This window comes from Ochotona princeps, chromosome 12 (assembly GCF_030435755.1).
Source record: "Ochotona princeps isolate mOchPri1 chromosome 12, mOchPri1.hap1, whole genome shotgun sequence".
NCBI classification, from domain to species: Eukaryota; Metazoa; Chordata; class Mammalia; order Lagomorpha; family Ochotonidae; genus Ochotona; species Ochotona princeps.
The window spans coordinates 7,841,345-7,863,963 of record NC_080843.1 but is presented as its reverse complement, the minus strand read 5'-3'; the positions used below and the strand labels follow the sequence as shown (position 1 = coordinate 7,863,963).

General features: G+C 39.9%; 1 protein-coding gene across 1 annotated transcript in view; it reads left to right on the top strand.

The window, feature by feature from the left end:
* Positions 1-17,222, top strand: part of ITGBL1 (integrin subunit beta like 1) — a 202,375-nt gene extending 185,153 nt beyond the window's left edge. Inside the window, exons 9-11 of the mRNA XM_004577369.2 lie at positions 8,751-8,897; positions 15,285-15,398; positions 16,317-17,222. Coding sequence (XP_004577426.2) covers positions 8,751-8,897; positions 15,285-15,398; positions 16,317-16,408 — 353 coding nt within the window. The 3' untranslated portion in view covers positions 16,409-17,222. The remainder of the gene's footprint in view (positions 1-8,750; positions 8,898-15,284; positions 15,399-16,316) is intronic.
* The last annotated feature ends 5,397 nt before the right edge of the window (positions 17,223-22,619 follow it).

Sequence of the window (22,619 nt, the reverse complement as noted above, 5' to 3'; positions counted from 1 at the left end):
TGGCTCATATGTGTTTAATTGCTTTAGCCTAATAAAATTTTAGTCAGAGACTTGTCTCCTGCCCTCCTTATACCCAGGATGAGAATAAGAATAAACTGTTACAGCTTTTTTTTGTTTCCTCCCAGCCCTTGCAATAGCTGCCCATGAGCCCAATTGAAGAAACACGAAGGCATAATGAAGAGCCGCCACTTAATTACACAGTCGATTCACATGTCTTCAGGGACTCCTTTAGTTTTAGCTGCAGTGTGTATGGCATCCTGATCCTGGGAGGATGCCTGTGCTGTGTAGCGAAGAAGCCCTCGGTCCTCTCTCAGGCTGCAACTTCCAGAGCTGAACAACACAGGCAGAGGACTCTTGTCTGCACATTAAATTTTCATGCTACACTGCTCTTTAATGACTTAAAATGTATCAAGCCTGTGTTTGGTTGAAGCCAGTTGACAGAGACACGAAGTCTGAGTTGTGATTTCAGGGACAAATGCTGTGGACACCTCATGAGCACCACCCGTGTCCCAAGACCCCCAAGTCTGCCCCTTTGTGCTCTTCTCATGCGAGCCCCTCTCATGGACATACTTATAGAGAACTTCCAGCTTTATGTCTTCCTTCAAGGGCAAAAGAGGCAGGAAGGAAATAAAAACAGCAGCAAAGGGCAAATACTGAATGTATTTGGCCCTTATCCTGTGAAAAATAATACCTTCCTGGAAATTGCACACAAAAGTCCCCTTCTCTTCATATTACAGCTTCGCTAAGAAGCAGGGGATGTTTTTTTTTTAAAAAATTTTGGAGACGCATATCCTCTGGCATCCACTCATAAGCCACCTATTCAAGAGCCATCATCAGGGTATTTTTGGGAAAAGTGCCCCAAAGCCATTGTGTGTCGCTGAACATGGTCATCATCTGAGCAGTACTGTCAAGTGGAATGTCAGATGATGGACATGTTCTGTTTGTCTATTTCCATCACAGTAGCTGCTGGCCACTTGAAGCTTTACTGGGAAACTGACCTTCCAGTATGAGGTAACTTTTGAAATGTAGTTAGCACAATGTGACTGGCAGCTGCACAGGATATCAAGTACAGAGCATTTCGGGTGAATATTTTCTTTATGGAAGAAAAGAAGGGAACCAGACGAAATCCCACTCATGGTAATCTGGTACCAGAGTTATGCAACTCAGTATCTGGGAGGAGATGAACATAATCTACATCTAGAAAATGACCCGTTGGAAGGCAGGGAGCACTGGGTGAACAGCGATTAGGAGCATCTCAAGTGTTTCCTGGGTGTATGCTGTGCAGTTGTCCTGTCTGGTGATTGGTGACAGGCTTAGTCTATGAAGATGACTTACCACTGCCAGTTCTGCCAGTGAGCAGAGCCATTGTTCTCCACGAGTGGCATAAATGCATGTGCTTCTTCCATAGTTCCGCCATTCCTGGGTAATCCAGTCACAAAACCAAGTCAGAGCACAATGTTGATTAGCAGCAGAAAAGCTGCGTAAAGCTAACTATATGGTTTTCTTTTCTTCTGTCTTTCCTTCTTTCTTTTTCTCTTTTTTCCTTTTCCTTTTTCCTTTCCTCTACCTTCCTTTCCTTTTCTTGACATTCTGTTCCATGAAACTCTTAGAGGGAGTCTTTCCTTATCTTGTGATACAACACAATTTTATTTTCTGTTTTTGTTCTAAAAGTCTTCATTTTTGAGCGTTTTTTTCCTCTGTCTTGTTCCTAAACGTTGCAATTTCTTGGGATTTTTCTCCCTTGGTGAATGTATTCACTTATCAAATATAGAATACCACCCATTCTTTTTTTTTAAGATTTATTTTTATTACAAAGTCAGATATACAGAGAGGAGGAGAGACAGAGAGGAAGATCTTCCGTCCGATGATTCACTCCCCAAGTGAGCCTCAACGGGCCAATGCGTGCCAATCCGAAGCCGGGAACCTGGAACCTCTTCCAGGTCTCCCACGCGGGTGCAGTGTCCCAAATCTTTGGGCCGTCCTCGACTGCATTCCCAGGCCACAAGCAGGGAGCTGGATGGAATACCACCCACTCTTATAAATTCTGGCATGTATAGGCCTTGCTTTAGCCTGTGCTCTCTGCACCAAGCCACATTCAATCTAGCAACACATCTCATAAGTCGTACAGCCAGTATTGTATTCCACCTACTTGTATTTCCCCTCCTCCACCTAACTTGAAGATCCCCTCACCTTCTCTTAGACAATAAGAGTCATCTCTCCTCCCCTTGCCTGCTCCTTCTGTACATATTTCAATCTGTCACTCTCAGGTGCCAAAATGAAAGGACAAATTTAGATTAAATTATACTGCTCTATGTCCTATTCTTGGAATATAATTAGTTTCTGTACCAATAATATGCTGTTTAGGCTTTAATTTTTTTTAAATTATTTTTTATTGGAAAGACAGATATACAAAGAGGAGGAGATACAGAGAGAAAAATCTTCCTTCTGCTGGTTCACTGTCCAACTGGCCACAATGGCCAGAGCTGAGCCGATCAAAAGTCAGGAGCCAGGAGCAGCTTCTGGGTCTCCCATGCGGGTACAGGGTCGCAAGTTCCTAGGCCATCCTCTACTGTTTTCCAAGGCCACAGCCAGGGAGCTGAATGGGAAGCAAAGCAAGCAGGACATATTCCAGTGCCCGTATGAGATTCTGGTGCATAAAAGATGAGGACTTTAGCCACTAGGCTACTTTACCAGGCCTTAGGCTTTGATTTTTGAATATTTCTCCAACTTTATTTTTTATTTCAATGTTATACTGTTTTTCAACTTCGTCTCCTGTAAGAAGCCAACTCAGATCTTTGTCCCAGGAATCCTCACTGGTTTTGTAGGTTCTGCCTTTAGGACCTCAGCCATTTGCCTCCTTCACAGCCCTTGGCTTTCACTGAGCGTTTCCATATCTACCCAAGTAACCATCTTCTCTTTGCTGACTATACCAGCATTGTCTTTTACCAAATATGTCTCTTTGCTTAGCGTTACTTGTTTTCTCCAGTATTAGACAGTAAGGACAAGGAAGATTCAGCCACCACCTATTTTATTCACTCTCATGTTCTAACAATGCCAGATGCACAAGAGATACTTATTGAATGAATGACAAATTACTAGAGCTTTTAAGAAGAGATCATTGAAAGTCATTTTATTCTATGTCATATAACATAGTAAAGCAAAACATTTAAGCAGCAATGAACTTTGAACATTGCCTGGCTTAGATGCCAACTCTGCTTTGCAAAAGGCTATGGTGAATGACACCATAAACAAAGATATCCAATCTCCTTGAGTATAAATTGTATACCAAATTACTTTCTGTGAGGAACCTTTGAGCTATCCGACAGTAGTCTAAAACCAATTCTATCCCAAAGCAAGACAGACTTACCTTCCTTTAGGATAGATATCAAATTATTCTGCTATGTTAGCTAGGTAACAATTCTTGCCAACCAAGGGGGGCATTTAGAAACACAAGCATTTGACAAATTTCTATCGCCACAGAACTGTTACCTGAAGGAAATTGCATTCTCCTTACTTTTTTATTTAAAAGTGGGAAATTTTTAACTGCTTAAGATTTGCACTTTATATTAACTTTGATGTAATGATAAGCTCAAGATATGATCAGTTTAAAACTATTCATTGAGAAGATATTTCTAAGAATATGTGTATACTCTGTTAACATTGCTCTACAGAAAGTAGAAGAAGTCAGGTGTTCAAGGCCTCTCCATTGCCCTTGAACAACTGTTAATTAACCAAATGACCAGTGAACATGCCCTGAAATGGGCGGAGAGCCCTCAGTTTGGGTGTAGGGGTGGGAAATGGTGATATTTGGACAAATGCAGTCCAAATCCACTGCAAGTGTTGTCGAAAATATGCAATGTCCAACTGTGTTTGGCACTCTGAAAACAAAATGATTAAATATTGATTTCACAGAATTCAAAAGATTCATAGGACACCTACCTGTCTCAAAGTAGAAGAAAAACTCCATCTAAAATAAAAAATGGAGTAGTATAGAAATTCAGAGGAGAGGTGGTAGGTTCCTTGTGCGGGTATTAGGAAACTCTGCGGAGACGTATGCTAACTGTTTTCTGAGATTTCGAAATGTAGAGTAGGGGATGAGGAAATCAAAGTGTGAAAAATATACCAGGAACAATGAGTAGGCCAGTTAAAGGAAAGAGGGAAGGACTAAGATTTGCAAAGTCTGAATGGCCCCAGACAACCTGTCAGGAACCTAAAATGAAACAAAGTCAACAATTGATGAACTTCATGCCCCATTAGGGAATCATGTAGGGCAAGATGTCCAGGCTGTGATGTGATCGCAGGTGTCCTGTAGAGAGCTGCACATGGGAACATTGAAAAGACGTGATGACAGAGCATCACGCAGGCTTCTTTATTAGCTTTTTTATGAACATGTAATGCATCCATGTGTTTATGGAGTGTGGTGCAGTATTTCAATATCTACATGCAGGGTAAATGGGTGAAACCAGGCAACTAACCTTTTCATTCTGTTATCTTTTCACTTCGTAAGTCACTATCATGAACTGAGAAATCATTTGTCTCAGTTGATAAGAGCCGTTCTAACTAGTCATACTCTATTGCTTTGTGATTGCGAATTTCTTGATCATTTATAAAAAAGGATTTGTTGGTTTAAAAGAGAGAGCTACAATGAGGTAGGAGGAGAGGAAGAGAGAAATAGAGAGGGGGTTGGAGGGAGAGAGAAGGAGAGAGTGCTTCCATTCACTGGTTCACAGCCAGGGCTGTAACTGCCAGGGCAGGTCCATACTAAAGCCAAGAGCTTCTTCTAGGTCTTACACATGGGTCCAGATGCATGCACACTTGGCCTGTGCTCTACTGTGTTTCCAGGTGCATTTGCAGGGAGTTGGATTAGAAGTGGAGAAGTCAAACACCACCATTGCCTACGTGAAATGCTGGTGTCGCAGCCAGTAGCTTAACCCACAATGCCACAGTGACATCCAAATTAACTATTCTTATTTGTTCTTTTGATATGTTTATTCTTATCATTTCTCTATTTCTTAGCAGGTACAAGATTATTTACTTTTGCCTTTTTTTTTTTGGAGTTCCTAATATATCCTGGATTTAAAATATGATCCTTATTTGAAAGGCACAGTTGTAGAAAGACAGAAAAGGTAGAAATCTTTCATCCCTGTTTCACTCCTAACTAGGAGCTTCCTCCATGCCTTCCATGTGGGTACATGCAGCCAAGAAGTTGGGCTATCTTCTGCTGCTTTCCATGGCCCATTAGCAGGAAGCAGGATCAGAAGTGGAGCAGCCAGCATATGAGTCAGCACTCATGGGATGCTGGCATTACAGACTGCAGCTTAACCCATTATGCCACAGTGCTTGTCTCTATCCTCAGTATTAGTCCTTTTTCAGTTGTATAAGTTGCAACTAGGTTTTCCTATTCTATCAATTGTCTCTTCACTGTGTTTTCATTGCCATGTAAAAGACTGTTATTTTGACAGAACCCCATTTACCTATTTTAAATTTTGCCTCCTGTATTTTAGGGCTCTTATTTTGAATATTCCCCCCTTTCTCTTCTGCCCACCTCCTTAACTGTGACTTCAATAAAGGAATCTTAAAAAAAAATCTCTTTGAGACCAGGACTGTGGCATAGTGTAAGCTTCTTCCTGCAGTGCTGACAACACAGATGGATGCTAGCTCAAGTCCTTGTTATTCTATTTCCAATTCTGCTAATGTACCAGAGAAAGCAGTAGAGAATAACCCAAGTGTTTGTGCCTCTGCACCCATATAGGAATCCCAGATGAGGCTCCTGGCTGCCTGGTACAGCCTTGTACCATTTTCATGGTGAACCAGAAGATAGAAGACTTCTCTCTCTCTGTTTTCCCACCCCTATTCTGTGTAACTGTACATTTCAAATATATGCAATAGATATTTAAAAACACTAAAAATAGAAAAATTGTTATTAGGATATTGTATGGTGTAGCAGGTTAAGCGTGTAGCTTGTGACACTGTCATGTCACGTCAGAGCTGGTGTGAGGCACAGAGGCAGCTCCCTGCCAGTGTGCCTGGGAAGTGGAGGATGCCCATGGTGTTTGCGTCCCAGTTGCCAACATTGGAAACAAAGATGGAATTCTTGGCTTCTAACCTCCATCTGGCCCCATCCTGGCCTTGGCAGTCATTTTGAGGAATGAGTCAGCAGATGGAGTGATCTTTCTCTGTTCCTCTCTATCACTCTGCCTTCCAAATAAACATTTTTAAAATCATTGTCTATGTTGATAACTGAAGTGACCCCCTTGTTTTCTTCTCATGTTTCATCAGTAATTGTTCTTTAGATTTTTGATACATTTTGAGTTGATTTTATGTAGGGAAAATTGTGTTTCAGTACTCCAGGTATGAGTATTAAACCCTCCTGGCATCATTTTTGAAGGTATTTTTCTTTCCCTGGTGTGTGTGTTTAGTTCCTATGTCAAGAGTCAGTTGGGTATACATGAGTAGATTTGACTTTATAATCTGTTTCTCCATTGCTCTGTGCAGTTTTGTGCCACTATCAGTCTGTTTAGGCTGTAATAGCTTTGTAGGAAGTCTTGAATGCAAGCGTTACGCAGCTCCTGATTTGTCCTTTGTTGGAAGATCACTTTGGCTATTAAAGGTCCTTTGTGCTTTCATATTATTTTCAGGGTTGATTTTCCTAGTTACATGGATGCCAAAGGTCTACGCTGCTCATGTAAGAGCCTATGTGGGCAGTCCTTCACAGGACTTCACCAACCTTTGGATGACAGAGTGAGGAAGGTTCAAATGGAACTCAAATGTTTTGACTGCTATCTTGGAAGGAGAGTCTTTCTATGAAAGGAAACACAAAACACAAATGATTAATTTTTAAAAAGAAGCACACATGATGATTGTGTTCTCATAATTACAGTTCATTTTCTGTGACCCTGAGAATCTATCAGTAAATCCCTTTAAAATAAAAATAGAATCATTTCTTGGCTTTCTAGCTAAGATCAAGTGTAGTGAAATAAAAATGGTCAAGATTTTAGCAATTTGAGAGACAGTGGGATAAGAACATTTATGGAGCCAGAAAAAAAAGGCAGATGAAAAAAATAGAAACAAAGAGAGGATGCTGAAGGAGTGATAGAGCCTAGTGTTAGGAAAATCAAGGTAGAAGATACCTTTTTTGTTTCTAATTTTTATTTTTTTAAAAAAGTATTCATTTTACTTGAAAGCCAGATTTACAGAAAGAAAGGGAGAGGGAGAAGGAGACACACACACACACACACACACACACACACACAGAGAGAGAGAGAGAGAGAGAGAGAGAGATAGAGAGAGAGAGAGAGAGAGAAGGAAGGATAAACAATGAGAGATCCTCCATTCTCTGGTTCACTTTCCAAATAGCTGCATGGCCAGGGTTGAGTCAGTTTGAAGCCAGGAGTCTAGAGATTCTTCCAGGTCTCCCACATGTGTACAGCGGTCCGAGGGCTTGGGCTGTCCTCTGCATAAACAGAGTGGGGTTGAAAGTAGAGTAGTTGGAGATGGAATTGCTTGTCCATATGGGATACCAGTACCACAGGCAGTGGGCTAGTATGCAGTGCCACTGTAGCAGTCCCAAGAAAATAATTTTAGATAAATAGAAAGAAGCCATGAATATGATATGATAGGAGTTAGATTTCTTGGTGACCCCCTGTAATGGAAAATCATTACCAAGGTACCCTAGGTGGTAGTTTTGAATTAGTTGTAACAGTGAATTACCAGCAAGTAAGCTTTGGCCAGTAATCACCCAGCCCCTTGTTAAGATCTCTGTGTGTGAATGTGGGGGTAGATTGAGCAAGATTTACACTTGAAGGCCCTAGTAAATCCAGTGGTCAAGAGCATGGCTATTCAGTCTGAGCCAGAGGGAGGAGAGCAGGGACCACTGTGTCCATCATTCTGAATGTCACATCTTTCAACATCTACCAAAATGTTCTGTTGGTGATATGTACTCAGGAAATCTTGGCCAGGCAAACAGTTGATTCAGAGGCATCTGGATGGAAGCCCTTGCACATAACAGCAAAATGATTAAGGCATTGAGTGGAAACAAATTAAAATGGGATATGATGTGTTTTAAAGCGGTGTTTGTGGCACACATGAGAAGAGGTTTTATGGGTAACTGCCACAAATGCCATGTTGTATATATAGCAAAAGATGAGAGATCAGGAGAGCCTGACAGTCAGGAGTCAATGTTAGAAAGAAAAGGAGAAAACAGAGCCAAATGGCAACCTTGCCTCGTGTTTTTCCCTTTTGTACAGCAATTGAAAGACACTACTACGTACCCTTTTATCTGTTCTTATTACATAAGTGGATAGATTCAGAGGCAAAGAAATACAATGCTAAATGCCATTTGTAGGGAACTTAACCTTTTATTTTTGCTAAACAGTGGGAGGGTGATTAGTGGATGCGGTGAGTGATGGTAACGTGACCAGCCTTGCAAATTGGCGTAGATGTCATGGTGTGCACCGTGCAGAACAGCACGGACATCCTGTTCTGATAAACATGCGAATGAGTGTGTAGTTGGTATCCAGAATGAAGAGCGTGATTCCACTTTCAATTATGTCAGGGTTTCTTCCAAGCCTATCTGATGTGCTACATTCAAACTTATTTTGAAGATGTACCTCTGTTGTGGAGTTCCATTACATGGCAAGTCATACTGACTGTGCATATTCGCTTGACAGGAAACATGATGCTGAGATTTAGATGTGTCTCCTGGTGGTTTCCTCATCTCCTCATGCCCCCACCCTGTGCTCACCTTACAGGTCACGGCACATGCTCCTGCGGGCACTGCGTGTGTGAGCAAGGATGGTTTGGAGTGCTCTGCCAGCATCCGCGCAAATGTAACATGACTGAAGAACACAGTAAGAGTTTGTGTGAATCAGCAGATGGTGGATTGTGCTCTGGCAAGGGTGAGTATGGCGGCCAGAGCCTGGGCTGCACCCCTCTTCTGACGCATGGTATGTTCAGCTGTCAGCAGCAGACAGACCTCTTTTTCAGATGGAGCTTTGGGTAAAAGTAAATGACCTTCCTGTGTTGGTACCAAACTTGAAGCTTGAAAATCAGCTGCATACAGTTTGGAAGCTCAGAAAATGGAATGAACGAGCTAAGGATCCTGCCACAGGATTCTCAGCTACATCAGTGCCAAATAATTAAAGAATGAAATAAAATTCATACTACTAGAAACAGCAAAGAAACAAAATATGTAAGAAAGGAATCACCACCAGCACCCTCCTGAAAAAAAAAAGGCAAGAATGATTGCTGAGCTCACCAAAGAAATAACAGAACCCAGAAATGCAGAAAAGAGTTAAGAAGCGTCAAATTTTCCCAGTGATTATGGCAGCTTCTGCGGCCAAATGCTTAGGCAGAGGAGGACAAGGTGCAGTTGTGAGAAAGAAGGAAAAAGATAGTAGATATTTTGTAAATATAGTAAATATGCGTAAGAAACACACAATTGTGGTACAGTTTTCTTTGGCTTGAACAGTATCCTTTCTTCCAAACAGATGTGTGTTGCTCAGCATAACAGAACACATACTCATTACATGGAAGAGGAAAGCATGCAAAGAGTTGTTATAACCTATCATTTCATTGTGTGGAAGCCAACCCACTGAAATATGTTCTCAAAAACAGAGTCAAAGAAAAAGACTCTGCCTTACCCCTCCTACTCACACACACACAATCAAAAGAGCAGCGATTCCTTCCCATCAGGGGATAATTAGTAGAGGTAATTCTGGGTGCTTTAAAAATGTTGATGCTTCTTCAATGGACTTTTCATGTATCTAGCTTAGGAGTTGTCAGGGTACTCTTCATGGTACCCAGGAAGACAGAGAGGGCCTGAGGAAGTCTTGTTCCATATGTTGGAACTTCCTTTCAAGGAGTAGAAGTTAGCAGCGTATGACTCTTTTCTGAAGAAGACCCAACGAAGCAAAAGTGTAGAGACACTCAATCCCCCATCCTGTGTCTCCCCGCCATGCCACCATCAGAGCACAAGGGAGATGTTTACAATGTAACGTTGCATGAGTGATGTACTCCTTTCATAGTCGCTGTTTCTCTATGTAAGGCCAGTTTCATTCAGTTGAAGCAGGCTTTGGGCGTGACTTAGACATAAAAGCAGATGGATACCGTGACCGCCAGTGATGCCAGGAGGAGTACTGAAGGCATTGGCAATGATGGCCTTGGATTCTAGGTGTTCTATGGTTGAGACTCGTGTTTATAATGCTGGGGCATGGGGGTCTTGCTCTCAGCCTAACACCATTTCAACAGGCAGGTGGCACTTCAATGAGTTTAAAGTAATCACTGTGTTCTCTGTTTCATCTCCCATTAAGTTCAATTTAATTTCAGGCCTAAAACCAATCTTCTTCCAGTTCTGTTCTCCAGCCAGCCTCAGCTCCTGGAAATGTCTATTTTGAGTTCAAGCTATATGAAGAGAAATGGAAGGGAGGACAGAGAAGTTAAAAAGAAGAAACCAAGAGAAGGAGTTAAACTGTGGGAAGAAAGTAGAAGGGAAGAAGAGAGATGTTGTTTGACCAGAGAGAGTGTCCTGCACAGAAAACCTCCCAGTGATGATTCATTTTTAAATTAAATTTTGTGGAATATCATGGCTTCAAACACAAAGCTCTAAAATGTACTTTTTAATGTGGTTTTCATTAGTAGAATTATTGAAGTGAAGGGATAATCTTTTCACAAAAGATCTACTGAATACACATACCACCCCTATTAAAATATGAGTGTTTACAGTTGTTTTAAAAATCAGCTGTTGTGTGTGTGTGTGTTCAGTAGGCATGCTATCAAGTCACCAAGATCATCCATAATCAGATCCTTGCTAAATACTGTCTAATTCAAAGTATGTGAACACTACAAAAGATAAACTCATCAATGTGAATTGCAGTGTGTACTATCCTAAACTGTATACTTCATGCAGAAATACTTGTTTCTTACAAAGAAGAAGCACTTCAGTAAAGTCATTAAGTGTAAGGAGGGATTCTTATTTCTTAGCATTATAAACGTGGAAAATGGGAAACAACTAAAAGATTAGATTGTTTAATTCTGAGGAAATGCCTTTGGATTAGTATTTAGGCAAAGAACCTCCCCACCAGTCCACCTAATTTCTGTATTTAGAACCTCTGCAATATATTTGCCTTAGATAGTGGAGAGATAGCCAGAGACCAAGGAAGGATTGAAAACACATTTGTGTAAACTCTATGTTTACCCTTCAGTGGGTAGAGAATTTAGTGCTTGAATAGAACACAGAAGCTACCCCAATGCTGAGCATTTTGATGTTCCTCTCAGTGATGGGAAATGCTCTTGTCCATAGCAGATGCTTTGGGGCTCATATCTTTTCCTTCTGTTCTGGAGGTCTAAGGGTTATATTGATCAGAAAGAGCCTCACACTGAAATCATAACTGGATCTACCATAGCAAAGGGTAAGGGGGTGCAGCACTTAGCTTTGGTCCCCACTGGGAGTAACATCCCCAACCCTGGAAACCACAGGAAAGCTAGATCATGAAATAGATTGAGACTGTAATGTTGTGGCAGAAAAGTGAAATGTGTCCTAGTACTTTTGACAGAGGCCATGCATGTCTTCATACATTTGATGGAGTTGCCTGAATTACAAGTCATCCTTCTCAAGTTTCTCAGTGAAAATCCCACACCCTGGTGATTACAGAGAACATCATGTATCTGTTCCCTGTGTTGATGGGACCAGTAGGAGCAGTGGCTGTGCCATTGCTGGGACTGTCCACTGAGCAGCCTGTATACATCAGCATGGCTAGGAGCTATGAATAAAGCCGTCACCTCAGGAGACGATGGAGAAATAGCGTTTTATTTCTTTACAAATTTATAGCCAAGACAATAAATCACTCCATAGAAAAATTTAAAACAAGATACATTGTTGTGACCTTCATACCAGATGGAGTCATTAGTACAGTAGTGAGAACTGCCTGCTGGGATGTTCCATTGCAGCATTTTGTCAGGCGTGAGGAATGGCAAGAAAGTAAGTCCAACATTAGTCATGGGACGAGGAAATGATCAAAGGTGCCTTGCGCTTTGACTCCAGCTGTTTGTGGGAATGGCCCAAAGAGATGAGCTTAGTGGCCAGGACTCCGCTAACTGCAGCTACCTTTGCAATGTATAGGATCTATTTCATAGGAGTTTTGTTTGTTTTGAGTTGGGGGACGGATTTGTTTATTTCAGTAAGACTACACAATAACACTTTTTACCTTGATAACTTTGAACTAGGTCCAGGTAATCACATCTGATTTTCTTACAGGTGCTATTGTATGCTAATGGAATTAAATAGATGCCATTGAATGTATCCTCAGACCCACATGATGACACTTGTTGTGTACCACATCATTCAAATAACCCAGGGTATACCCATTCATCCACCTATGCCTCTCCCATCTGCTTGCCTGTTGACATCCTAAGACAAGGGAGGAAAGAAGTTTCTCAAACACAGCCCAATGTCCTAGTTTCTACACCTAAGATGACTATCCAGTATGATCTGCTACAGTAGACACTTTGGAAACAATATGAACGTGTTAGCTGTGGTAGTTATCACAAGCAGTTAGAAGACTGGGTTGAATCAGATTGAAATCTCAAACCAGTTGTTTAATTCCTGCATGATTCTAGACAATTCCCTTATCTTCCATAAACTTTCATTCTCTTCTTGGAAGGTAGGCCAACTGTATTTCTTTTCTCTCCTGTATCTCTAAGGATGCCTTAAAACACATGAGAAAATGTGGCTAGGCCTCCAGTAATGGAAGCCAGCAAAAAGCACAGAAGGAAGATAGGGATTCTTTTAGGGTCATTATATTGAGAAAAAAATAGTAGATTAGTAGGGATGTGGTTATGAACGTGTTGTCTTGGAGCTCCTGCCAAAATGGGCCAGCTGCTCCCTTTTGTGGAGCTGGGTCTCTTGAATGAGTTTGTTCCAGCCAGCTGACTTAGATCACCATTCACCTCTTAGTAATCATGAAGCCCGTTTCTGTCTGAGAGAGTCTTCCCCATAAGTATGTCCCTTTCCAGAAAGGAACAGTTTGACTCTTGCCATTGATTATTGATGAAAACAGTCATAGTGCTCCACAAGAAAGATGCTACATCAGGTGCTAATATCTATTCACACTGTGCTATTTGTTAATGCTATGCTATTCCTACTTTCACGAGCAGCAGAAGTTTCTACCTCCAAGATGCATTGAGCTTTGACAAACAGGAAATAGTATGGCTGATTGAGAACAGCTACTGTCCATGACACATATGAAATGAATTCCCATGTTGTATTCTAAGTAGTTCAGTGGTTAGCAGACTTTGGAAACTAGAGTTTATTTGCCAAATGCTCTATCCATACATACCATATTAACTTGAGCTGAGCTTATCAGTTTTAGACAAATACTCTTCTATGGCCTGAAGCTAAGCATTCCATAAGCAAGAGCAATATTTAGAACAGTTCCAGGGCCAGGGAATAAATTTAAAGACAATATATGAAATCTTTATATGAATTTTGATATACAGGATGATATCCTAGGTGTAATACATGAATATCATGGACACATAAAAGTCATTTATTCTTCTGTTGTGCTGATAGTGTTAATGTAACTGAAATCATCTTTTGGAAACAACCAAAATCAAGTTATTGAAATATCTTCCTCCACTCACAGAACTCAAACATCGGGTATGTTCTAAGGAAATTCTGTCAGTGAAATCCCCTGCATTTTCTTTGTATCAGATTCATGTTAAACAAGCAGCTGACCGGTGAACATTCACATGCTGAGACATTTGAGATTTAACATTGGGATAGGTTTCTAAACTAAAGAATGTTATGCCTGGAAACAGAACAAAAGGAGACCACCCTTGCAGCCTGACCCTGGGTACCAACTGTCTGGCTCCTGAACAGCCTTTGGGCGGCCTGTCAAACTGTCAGAACTGAAAGATGTCTTCAAAGCCACCTAGACCTTTAGGAAAACAGTGCAATATGATAATGAAGTTATGGTGTGGTGAAGCAAAAATGTCAACATTCTCTTATGGTGAGCAGTATTACAAGGCATCATGACAGTTTAATGTGGCCGTTGGCTCGTGCAAGAAAATACATGTACTGGCTTCGGGATATAGCAGTATTAAGATATGAAATGTTGCATAATGCTGAATTGTGACACAGGACTAAGGGTGATTGAATAGCATGCATGATGTTGACTTCATTTCCTAATCATGTTTATTTCCTAGGTTATTAATAATTTCTCAATCACTATATTTCAATAGAACAAGCAATTGCTTCCTGCCCTCCAATATACTTAGAGTTTTTTCAAGTCTGGAATCTTAAACATACCCAAGACTGTTTACTGCACATTCCCTGATATGCTCTTTTACCTAAACATTTAATTATAAACATCTTTTAGTAAGTAGAAATTACATTTGGAACAGAACCAATCAACCGAAGGAGATAAAGGAAGGGAAGTTGTGGTTCAGGAAGTTTGCCAAGGGATGGTTTTCTAGCCTGTCATGCAAGGGTGTTTGTACTGAGAGAACTTTTCCACTGCTCAGGGCACTTTTAAATTCATACATTATCTTTATTTAAAAAAAATACTAATGGTGCAATTCTTTCTCTGTGACTAAAGTTATTTCCAGTAATTAAGAGACAAACTTGTTTTTTAAACTGGGATTTGAAAAGATGGAGAGTGAGTGAGCTTCAGGAAGGATAAACATTGAGGGCAGGAATTAAAGCTATTATCGATGATGGCAGGGAACATGGAGGAAGTCAGATGTGAGTGATTGCATATACACTATTAGCACTTTAATTAGCCATCTAAACATGCAGGTGTTTCTTTACTTCAAACTAATTTGAACTAAAATCCAAAATTATAAGCACAATAATTTAGTAAGTATTTGGATTATAAAATGAATCTTCATGTAATAGAATTTACTATTCAATTTCTTTAAGAACAGGCACTTTAAAAACATGGTTCAATTCAGAAAAATGAAAACAGCAGCCAAAAAAAAAATGCACCAATTTTGATCACACTTTTGGAGGGCCAGCCATAAGAATCAGCCACATTCTGGTCTCATTGACATTTCAATCAGACTGGGCCATGGAACATTTGCTCAAGGCTAATTGCAACTGTCTAGATCTATAACGGAGGCTTTCCTGGATGGCCTTTAAGAATTACAGTAAGTAAAGCTTCCCTCTGAGAAAGGAGCCATTCTATGAAGGTAGGTTATTAGAAATCCATTGTCAGGTGTCAGTGATATTTTTCTCAATGAAAACCTGTAGTTGCAGGGTAAGAGCAAGTGCTCTCTCATGGTTTCAGGTGCCTGCCACTGTGGAAAGTGCATTTGCTCTCCAGATGAATGGTATATTTCAGGAGAATTCTGTGACTGTGATGACCGAGACTGCGACAAGCATGATGGACTCATCTGTACAGGTGCAGTATTGTCCCACTCTAATTGCTCTGTACCAAGTGACTGACACCCATACAATGCCAGACAGGACAGATTCCAGAAACCAGGGTCTCCTTTTAAAATGGGGTAGTTATGTAGGGGGAAGTAGAAATAAGCACTAACCTTATCTACAGGTATAGAAAAATCTAAGAGCTTGTGGAGAAACAGCCAAAAAGTAACCATAACCTCCAAAACGCACATACCTAACTACATTTCCAGAAACCTTAAACATGGTGTAGGAGATTGGAGATAATGTTAAACGCATCCCAGGATATCAACAGTTGATGTAATTTCCCCCTACAACCACCACCAGGAACTGGTTTTGTATATGTAGGGGGAGGTTAGCGATAGCATGAGAAAGACTTAGTTAATGCTCATTGTTTCCTAATGAATTGAGCCTCAATAATTCTTTATGAAATTAAATTTTCACAGGTTACAAAGGAAATGGGAGACTGTATTTCCTTTCCCCATCTCTTCTAAAGGATAAAGAATATTTGCATATGTCATGTTAGACCTTCAGTTTCTGTCTATTCCTAGAATACGACTCCTCTTCTGCCTTATAATTTGGCTTTCCCCATTATGCAAGGAGCTTTAAGTATTTATTCACCAGTCACAAATAACATGTTGTCTAGGAGAAACAAAACTGACATGGTAGCTCATCTGGAATAACACAGGATGGCAGTTATTTGCCATATGGAATGGTGATACCAAATAGATACCACTAATTGTAAATTGTATGGTTCACAGCTATTTAATGTTATGTAATAATATGATCCATGTACAGTAAGAATACCAGCAAAGGATGAGTGAAATGATTTTGTTGTGGACACTGGTGGTTAATAATGGCATTGTTTAGTTTGGTACGTTTTGATCATGGCAATAATTTCCCCATGTGTTTGCAGGAAATGGAATCTGTAATTGTGGCAACTGTGACTGCTGGGATGGATGGAACGGAAATGCATGCGAAATCTGGCTTGGCACGGAATATCCTTGACAGTTGCATGGGAAAGGAATCTGGAATCTAACTTTTCTAGGCCATTAGAACATATAACTGCAAAGAAAGTCATGTATAATCACTGCTAGAACAGATTAAATGGACTCTTGTATGTTTTTCTATTTTGGAATGCCTGAATGGAATCTGGGTACCCATTAGAAATTAGTTCGGTCAACTCTGTTGTAACGCTAGAAATAATTTTTTCTCTTCAAATAACATTGGTAGTTCTCTGTGAAGGTACATTGCCACCCAGAAGACATTTGGCAATGTCTAACGACAATTTGGATTGTCACCCTGGGTGGGGTGGAAGGGTGTGCTGCATAAAGGCAGTAGGCAGAGGCTGGGGGCGTGGCCCAGCATCTGCAGAGCACAAGGACAGCCCCCATGGCAGACAGACACCTGAATACAAATGTCAACAGTGCCAGAGCTGAGAAATGCTGAATCATGTTGTCTTTAGAAATCTCCTTTGCCACACAAGAAAGCTCATGTCAGAATCTGATCAAAAGTTTGTTTTTGCACAACTCCATTAATTGTGCACAAATCCATTGATTGGTTGTTTCAGGATTCTATATCAGCATTTCCATGTGGCAAGAAACACATTTGAGGTAAAATGTCAGATTGGGGAATTAGCATGAATGCAACTGAAGGAGCAAGACTGAAGCTTTTCAGTAAGTCATCTGTCCAATCTCCCTTTAAACTCATGAAAAATTCCCTGAAAATTATGAAAAAGGTACAATAGAACATGTTCAATAAATAGTGACATGAGTTTATATTTGTGTCAACATGTATTTGTCTACTGATAACACATATACACACAAAATGGACTGTTATTGAGGAATATGCATTTTAGATTCCTAGAACCAAGGGATTCCATTTCTATAGTTGGGTCAGGGTTACATATATAGCACATTTGATTTTTCACTGTTTAAATTTCTTCACGGTAAGATAGCCTTTGCAAACAACATAATCTAATTAGGTGTATGATAGACTGTAATAATTGCTTTTTTCACTTTAAAGACGTTTTGCTAAGGATGCTACTGGAAAATTAGAGTTTTTAGCAAAGATGTGAGAACGATCAAGTTGCGCTAACTCCAAAAGCTCAGGAAAACTACCAAAATGATATTTTAGAAATGACCTAAGTAAAGTATAAATATTCAAACAGTGGTAAGAGCAAAAATTTTTTTTTGATAATGGTGAAACTTTGCTTTTTATGGAATTCCTATTCAATTATGAAAAGGTACAGTAATTGGGGCTTCCCTAACATATTTTCAGTTAATCCTACTTACATATATTGATTTTGGCGATGTTTAATTATTCAGAGCCTTAAGAATGATACTTTCTTATATGTGACACAATTTGTAAAAACCTAGAATATAGCAATTATTTCTGTGTTAAGATGGAAATTTTAATATGGAAATTTTAGTAACATACATATTCTAGTATGACCTGGATTTTATAAGTCAAGTCATCAAAAAATACGAATCTGCTGTAACAGGTAAAAATTTTAAACTGATATTTTAGTAAGAAAAAATTGAGTCAATGTTAATTTTATAGTGCTGCTATTCTCAAAGCAATGGGGATTATAAAATTGCTCTTTCCCTCTCTCCTGAGATTAAAGTGTGCAATCTTAGTATCTCTTATTGCTATGTCAATCAGTAAACAGGGTTTGTAAAATGGAGGAAATATGGGTAGTCAATTATATTTTTTCCAATCTGTATTTAAGCTTTAAACAAACCTATTATAATTGTTCCATAGCAATTTGGATGGCTCATTTGATCCTGCACAAGCACTGGTGTTGATCATGTTATCTAGTCCTCAGAATGCCAGGGAGCTCCAGGTTCCTATTGATAGCTGATACTCCGTAAAGGGGCAGACAGAAATAGAATTTTATAGGCCAAATGTGTTTCCCCCACATATTCTTCATGTTTCTTATTTTAGAAATGTTAAATTTTATTCTGTGTTCCCAGGCCAGAGAGACAGAGATTGGGGGTTGGATTTAGCCCACAGCCATTTGGCAACTGGCTCTCCTAAGATGGACTTGAATACGCCGAGCTTCACCACACATCCTCAGGTGTGTCCTGTTTTGTGGTTTAATACTTGATGTTGTCATCCCTTTTTGTCAACAACTATGCAGAAGTGCTGCTGTGGTCATGTTCTTACATGAAAAAAGTTTTGAACTTGTCCCTATCATTTCTATTTGCGTAAGAATGAACCAATAATGGGGAAGTCATTTAATCATAATATTCCAAATAGGACATGCCCAAACTTTTGGACAAAAATTTGTGATTTGGATTTCTAGTTACAAATTATACAACTAAAGCTGTGTGTGGTATCTAAATTATTTTCTTCAAAAAAATTTTTTTTATTTCTATTTTTTCTATGTGGGTGTGTGTAGCTTTATTCAAGCAATGCAGACATTTATATGGATCTTACATGAAGTGACTGGAAAAAATCAGACAACTACATATAAAGACAAATTCTGCCCTGTGCAAGTTTGAAAGAGCAAACTTGTAATGGGTTTGGAAAAAAAGCAGCAAATTGCACTGGCTTGTTTTTAAGAATTTTCAATGGTATTAATGTCAATTGGAAAGGATGCTACAAGCTTGCAAATGGAGTTGGTGCTAACCATGCCTGCTTGTGGAATTTCTCCACAGGGAATTCCCAGAGTCATAGACCCAAGAGGATTGCCAGTGTGGCCACTGGCTTGATGGGGCCCTGGAGCTCGAGAGATCTCAGCAGCCCATCTCAAATGCAAGCCTAACTCCTGTCAGTGACACTGAATCAGACCTAAGGACACTGACAGATAACAAATATAACTCAACCCTAAAAGCAGACTCATCAATGCACTGAAACAATTTGGTATCAAGTAGCCATTATTATGTCACCTTGTAAACTTAAGCAATCCAAACTACAAAATTTGACTCCAAAGTTAACAGTTGACCTTCTGAATTTTGATAAATTTGCATTATAAAAAATTGAGCCATCAGATCAATTATTTTTCATGTATATTTCCTTGTCATAATTTTGAAAATAATTTTCGATATTTGAGATTACTAAGATGACATTTACCACCTCTTAAACTGGTTCTAAATCTGATCTCTCCTTCTTGGAGATGTATCAAATATTAATTCCTCCTGTAACGTTAGGGAGAAAATGTTAAATGGAGTGATACATGTCTAATTTAAAAGTTTTTCTGTTTTTTTCAAAAGAAAACTAGGTATGACATTGGTCATCTTGAAAATATAGCAAGTTTTTTAAGCATTAAGTTGTGTGCTTAGTCTCCAAGGGAAGAATAATCAGGGGTTGTGTGAACTCATTTTTGGTCCCTTTAAATTATTCCTAACCCCAAACACACAGGACAAGCAAACGTTGAGAACAAGACAGTCTCAATTCTACAGTTTAGAATTTGCAATGAATGATGCTCAATTCCATTTTCCCTTTATGCAGAGAGGGTGATCTGTGTGTTTTCTAGAATTATGCAATGTAATGGCAACAACTCCTTTTAGAAAGTAAACCTACTAGAACACAAAAAATGACATCATCTGAACTACAAAAGCAGCAAACATTTCTGAGGGGTGCACAGAGCAAGCAGCTATGGTAACAAATCAATAGACAAACCCTCCCACTCCATGTATGCATGCAGAAGGGATGACCTATATAGATTTGATACAATGGACATATATATGTACATGGAGGTATAAAACAGTCTATAAATACAAATTCCATCATATTTACTACACAGAACATTGATAGCAAAAGATTGCACTTAATCTGCAAACTTAATTTTGAAAGGAAAAAAATAAAGAAGTGTTACCCTAGAAGAATAGCAAGAGAGGTATCTTCAAAGAGCTAAATTTTTCTTTGGCATGTAAAAGGGGAAGATTGATTTTACTGACTTACATGACACTTTCTGTATTTGTGGGTGACACAATGTCATTTTGTTACATAAAATTGATTTTAGTATGTCTTCATATAAATATTTTATTCAGTTGGTTGTGTTTCTGAATACAACAATATTAAACTGTACAATGCAGACAAACTGTGTAAATTGTGTGCTACATACCAACAGTTCTTGACACACAGGTCCTAGCACATGCAGTACATCAGTGCTGCCCTCTTCCCATGCAACATGTGAGACCGGACGTAGAGGAAATGAGCTAACTCAATTACAAACAACAGGGACCCCTCTGCAACATGTCTAGACATCTATTAGGAGGAAGTATTGTGACATCCATTCATAGTGATAAATGCCCTTACATACCACCCAAACAAACCACAAAACGGAGAGACACATTTACATAAATAGAAGTCATTTACAAAAATAAATCTAAATCTTAGCCAATAAACAGGCTTGCAAGCGAAAAAGAAACCAGCAGGTCAGGAAGATTAGCACAAATAAATGGGGAGGGATTGTTTGTGTGTGTGTGTGTGTGTGCACGTGCATACCTATGCATGTTGTGGTGTAACCAATGTATAGGCCCACCTAATTGGAATTAAGTTTGAGTTACTCATAGTTTGCCCCTTATTATGGGATATGTCTTTCCTCAATAATTTGTTTATGGAATTCCTGTAACTTGTTCTATTAAAAATAGGTTTTACAGTGGCCTCACACCAAGTGGAAAACGGCAAAGGAATCAGTTTACTGTGTCAGTAATTTAACATCATCAATGACAAATATCCCCACACATCATTAACTTTTTTATTCATTAAAATGGAATCCAATATGGGAATAAGCATAAACAGATAAACGTATGCTCAATTGTAAATCAGCTAAGCAGGCCAGAATTTTAACTGCTGGGCAAGGACTGTCATGGAACATTTTGAAAGCGGTAAGGAAATAATTTCCCATGAATACAGTGCAAATGATGGGAAGCAGTGACTGGATCAAACTTGCACCCACCATGTGAGGCCAGTCCGTGGCCCCAGGCTTTCTGTTCTGTGGGGGAGGTTCAAATTGGTCTCAATGAACGCTTCTGAGAAGAAAACATTGAATTTTATTAAGTGTATACAGAGTTAACAAATGTATTTGCAAATAGTTTAGTGCTCAACATTTTGAAACCAGTTTTGCACATTTCACATGGAATCTTCAAGTAGTCAACTCTTTTAAGTTCTTTTGTAGAAGTTGCCTTCCCTAAGCTCAGGATTTAATAGTATTCAATTCTAAAGGAATGAAGAGAGCAAACGAAAACCACAGCAAACAAAGACAGCGAATGGCCTAAAAGCCTGATGTTTGAGAGTGTTGGATTGCCTTTTTCTCTTGGATCCCTCAGCTGGCTGTATTCTGAGAGGACGGCCAAGCACCTGTGTACCAGCCACGGGACGACGTGAGTCCCCGAAGGCGAATAACAGGTGTTTACCAGTGAGGTCCACAGACGTGGACTCGGCATGCTGAACTGAAAAAAGATTTTCTAATATGTCCAGTTTAAAAATTTTGTCATTAAACACCAAATATATTAAAGTCTAATCGTTAACTAACTTTTGCATTGTTGCTGCAACAAAGACCACAGGCGCCTTGCCCATGCTGGGCTGAGCGTGAGCGACACAGCCATAACAGGGATGGTGTCCGTTTCAGTTCATTAAAAAACAGGAAGGAGTAGATCTGACATGGGTTTAGGTAGCACAATGCTTGTAGGTCATCATGATTTTGTTTGCCTTGGTTTTTATCTCCCCCTCCCCCCAAATAATGAAGACTAATTGATGAAAAATGAACCTTAATCAGGCCTACAAGGCCTACTGAAATCTTTGGACCCACTTTCTCAAAAACCAGTGGGTCTTGCTCGCTGGGCAAGGCAAATGTTACCATTACCAGTAAGCTTGTGATATGTATAAAACACACACGCGCACACACACACACAGAGAAACTGAGAGGGGATGTCAGCCACGGGTCGTGGAGAGCTCACCACGGACTTGTGTTTGACCTTCTCCCCCCACCCCAAACCCCTGGCCCATGCAGTGCCGCCTCCGGGGAGCGCAGTCTGCTACCGCAGAGCGAGCGTGTATGTGTGTGGAATCGCGAAGTGTGAGCCAGAGACAACGATCTTAATCTTCATAGTTGTGATTTGTAAGTGGTAAGTGAGAAGGCGTCCTGATTCCCTGATTGCCCCCCGGACTAAGCCAACCGCAACATTGAAGACAGAGGGACGCGATCCCTGCGAAAGGTCACGGACAGTGGTGCGAGCAGCCCCGTGGGAACAGGAAGAGGGGAGGTTGA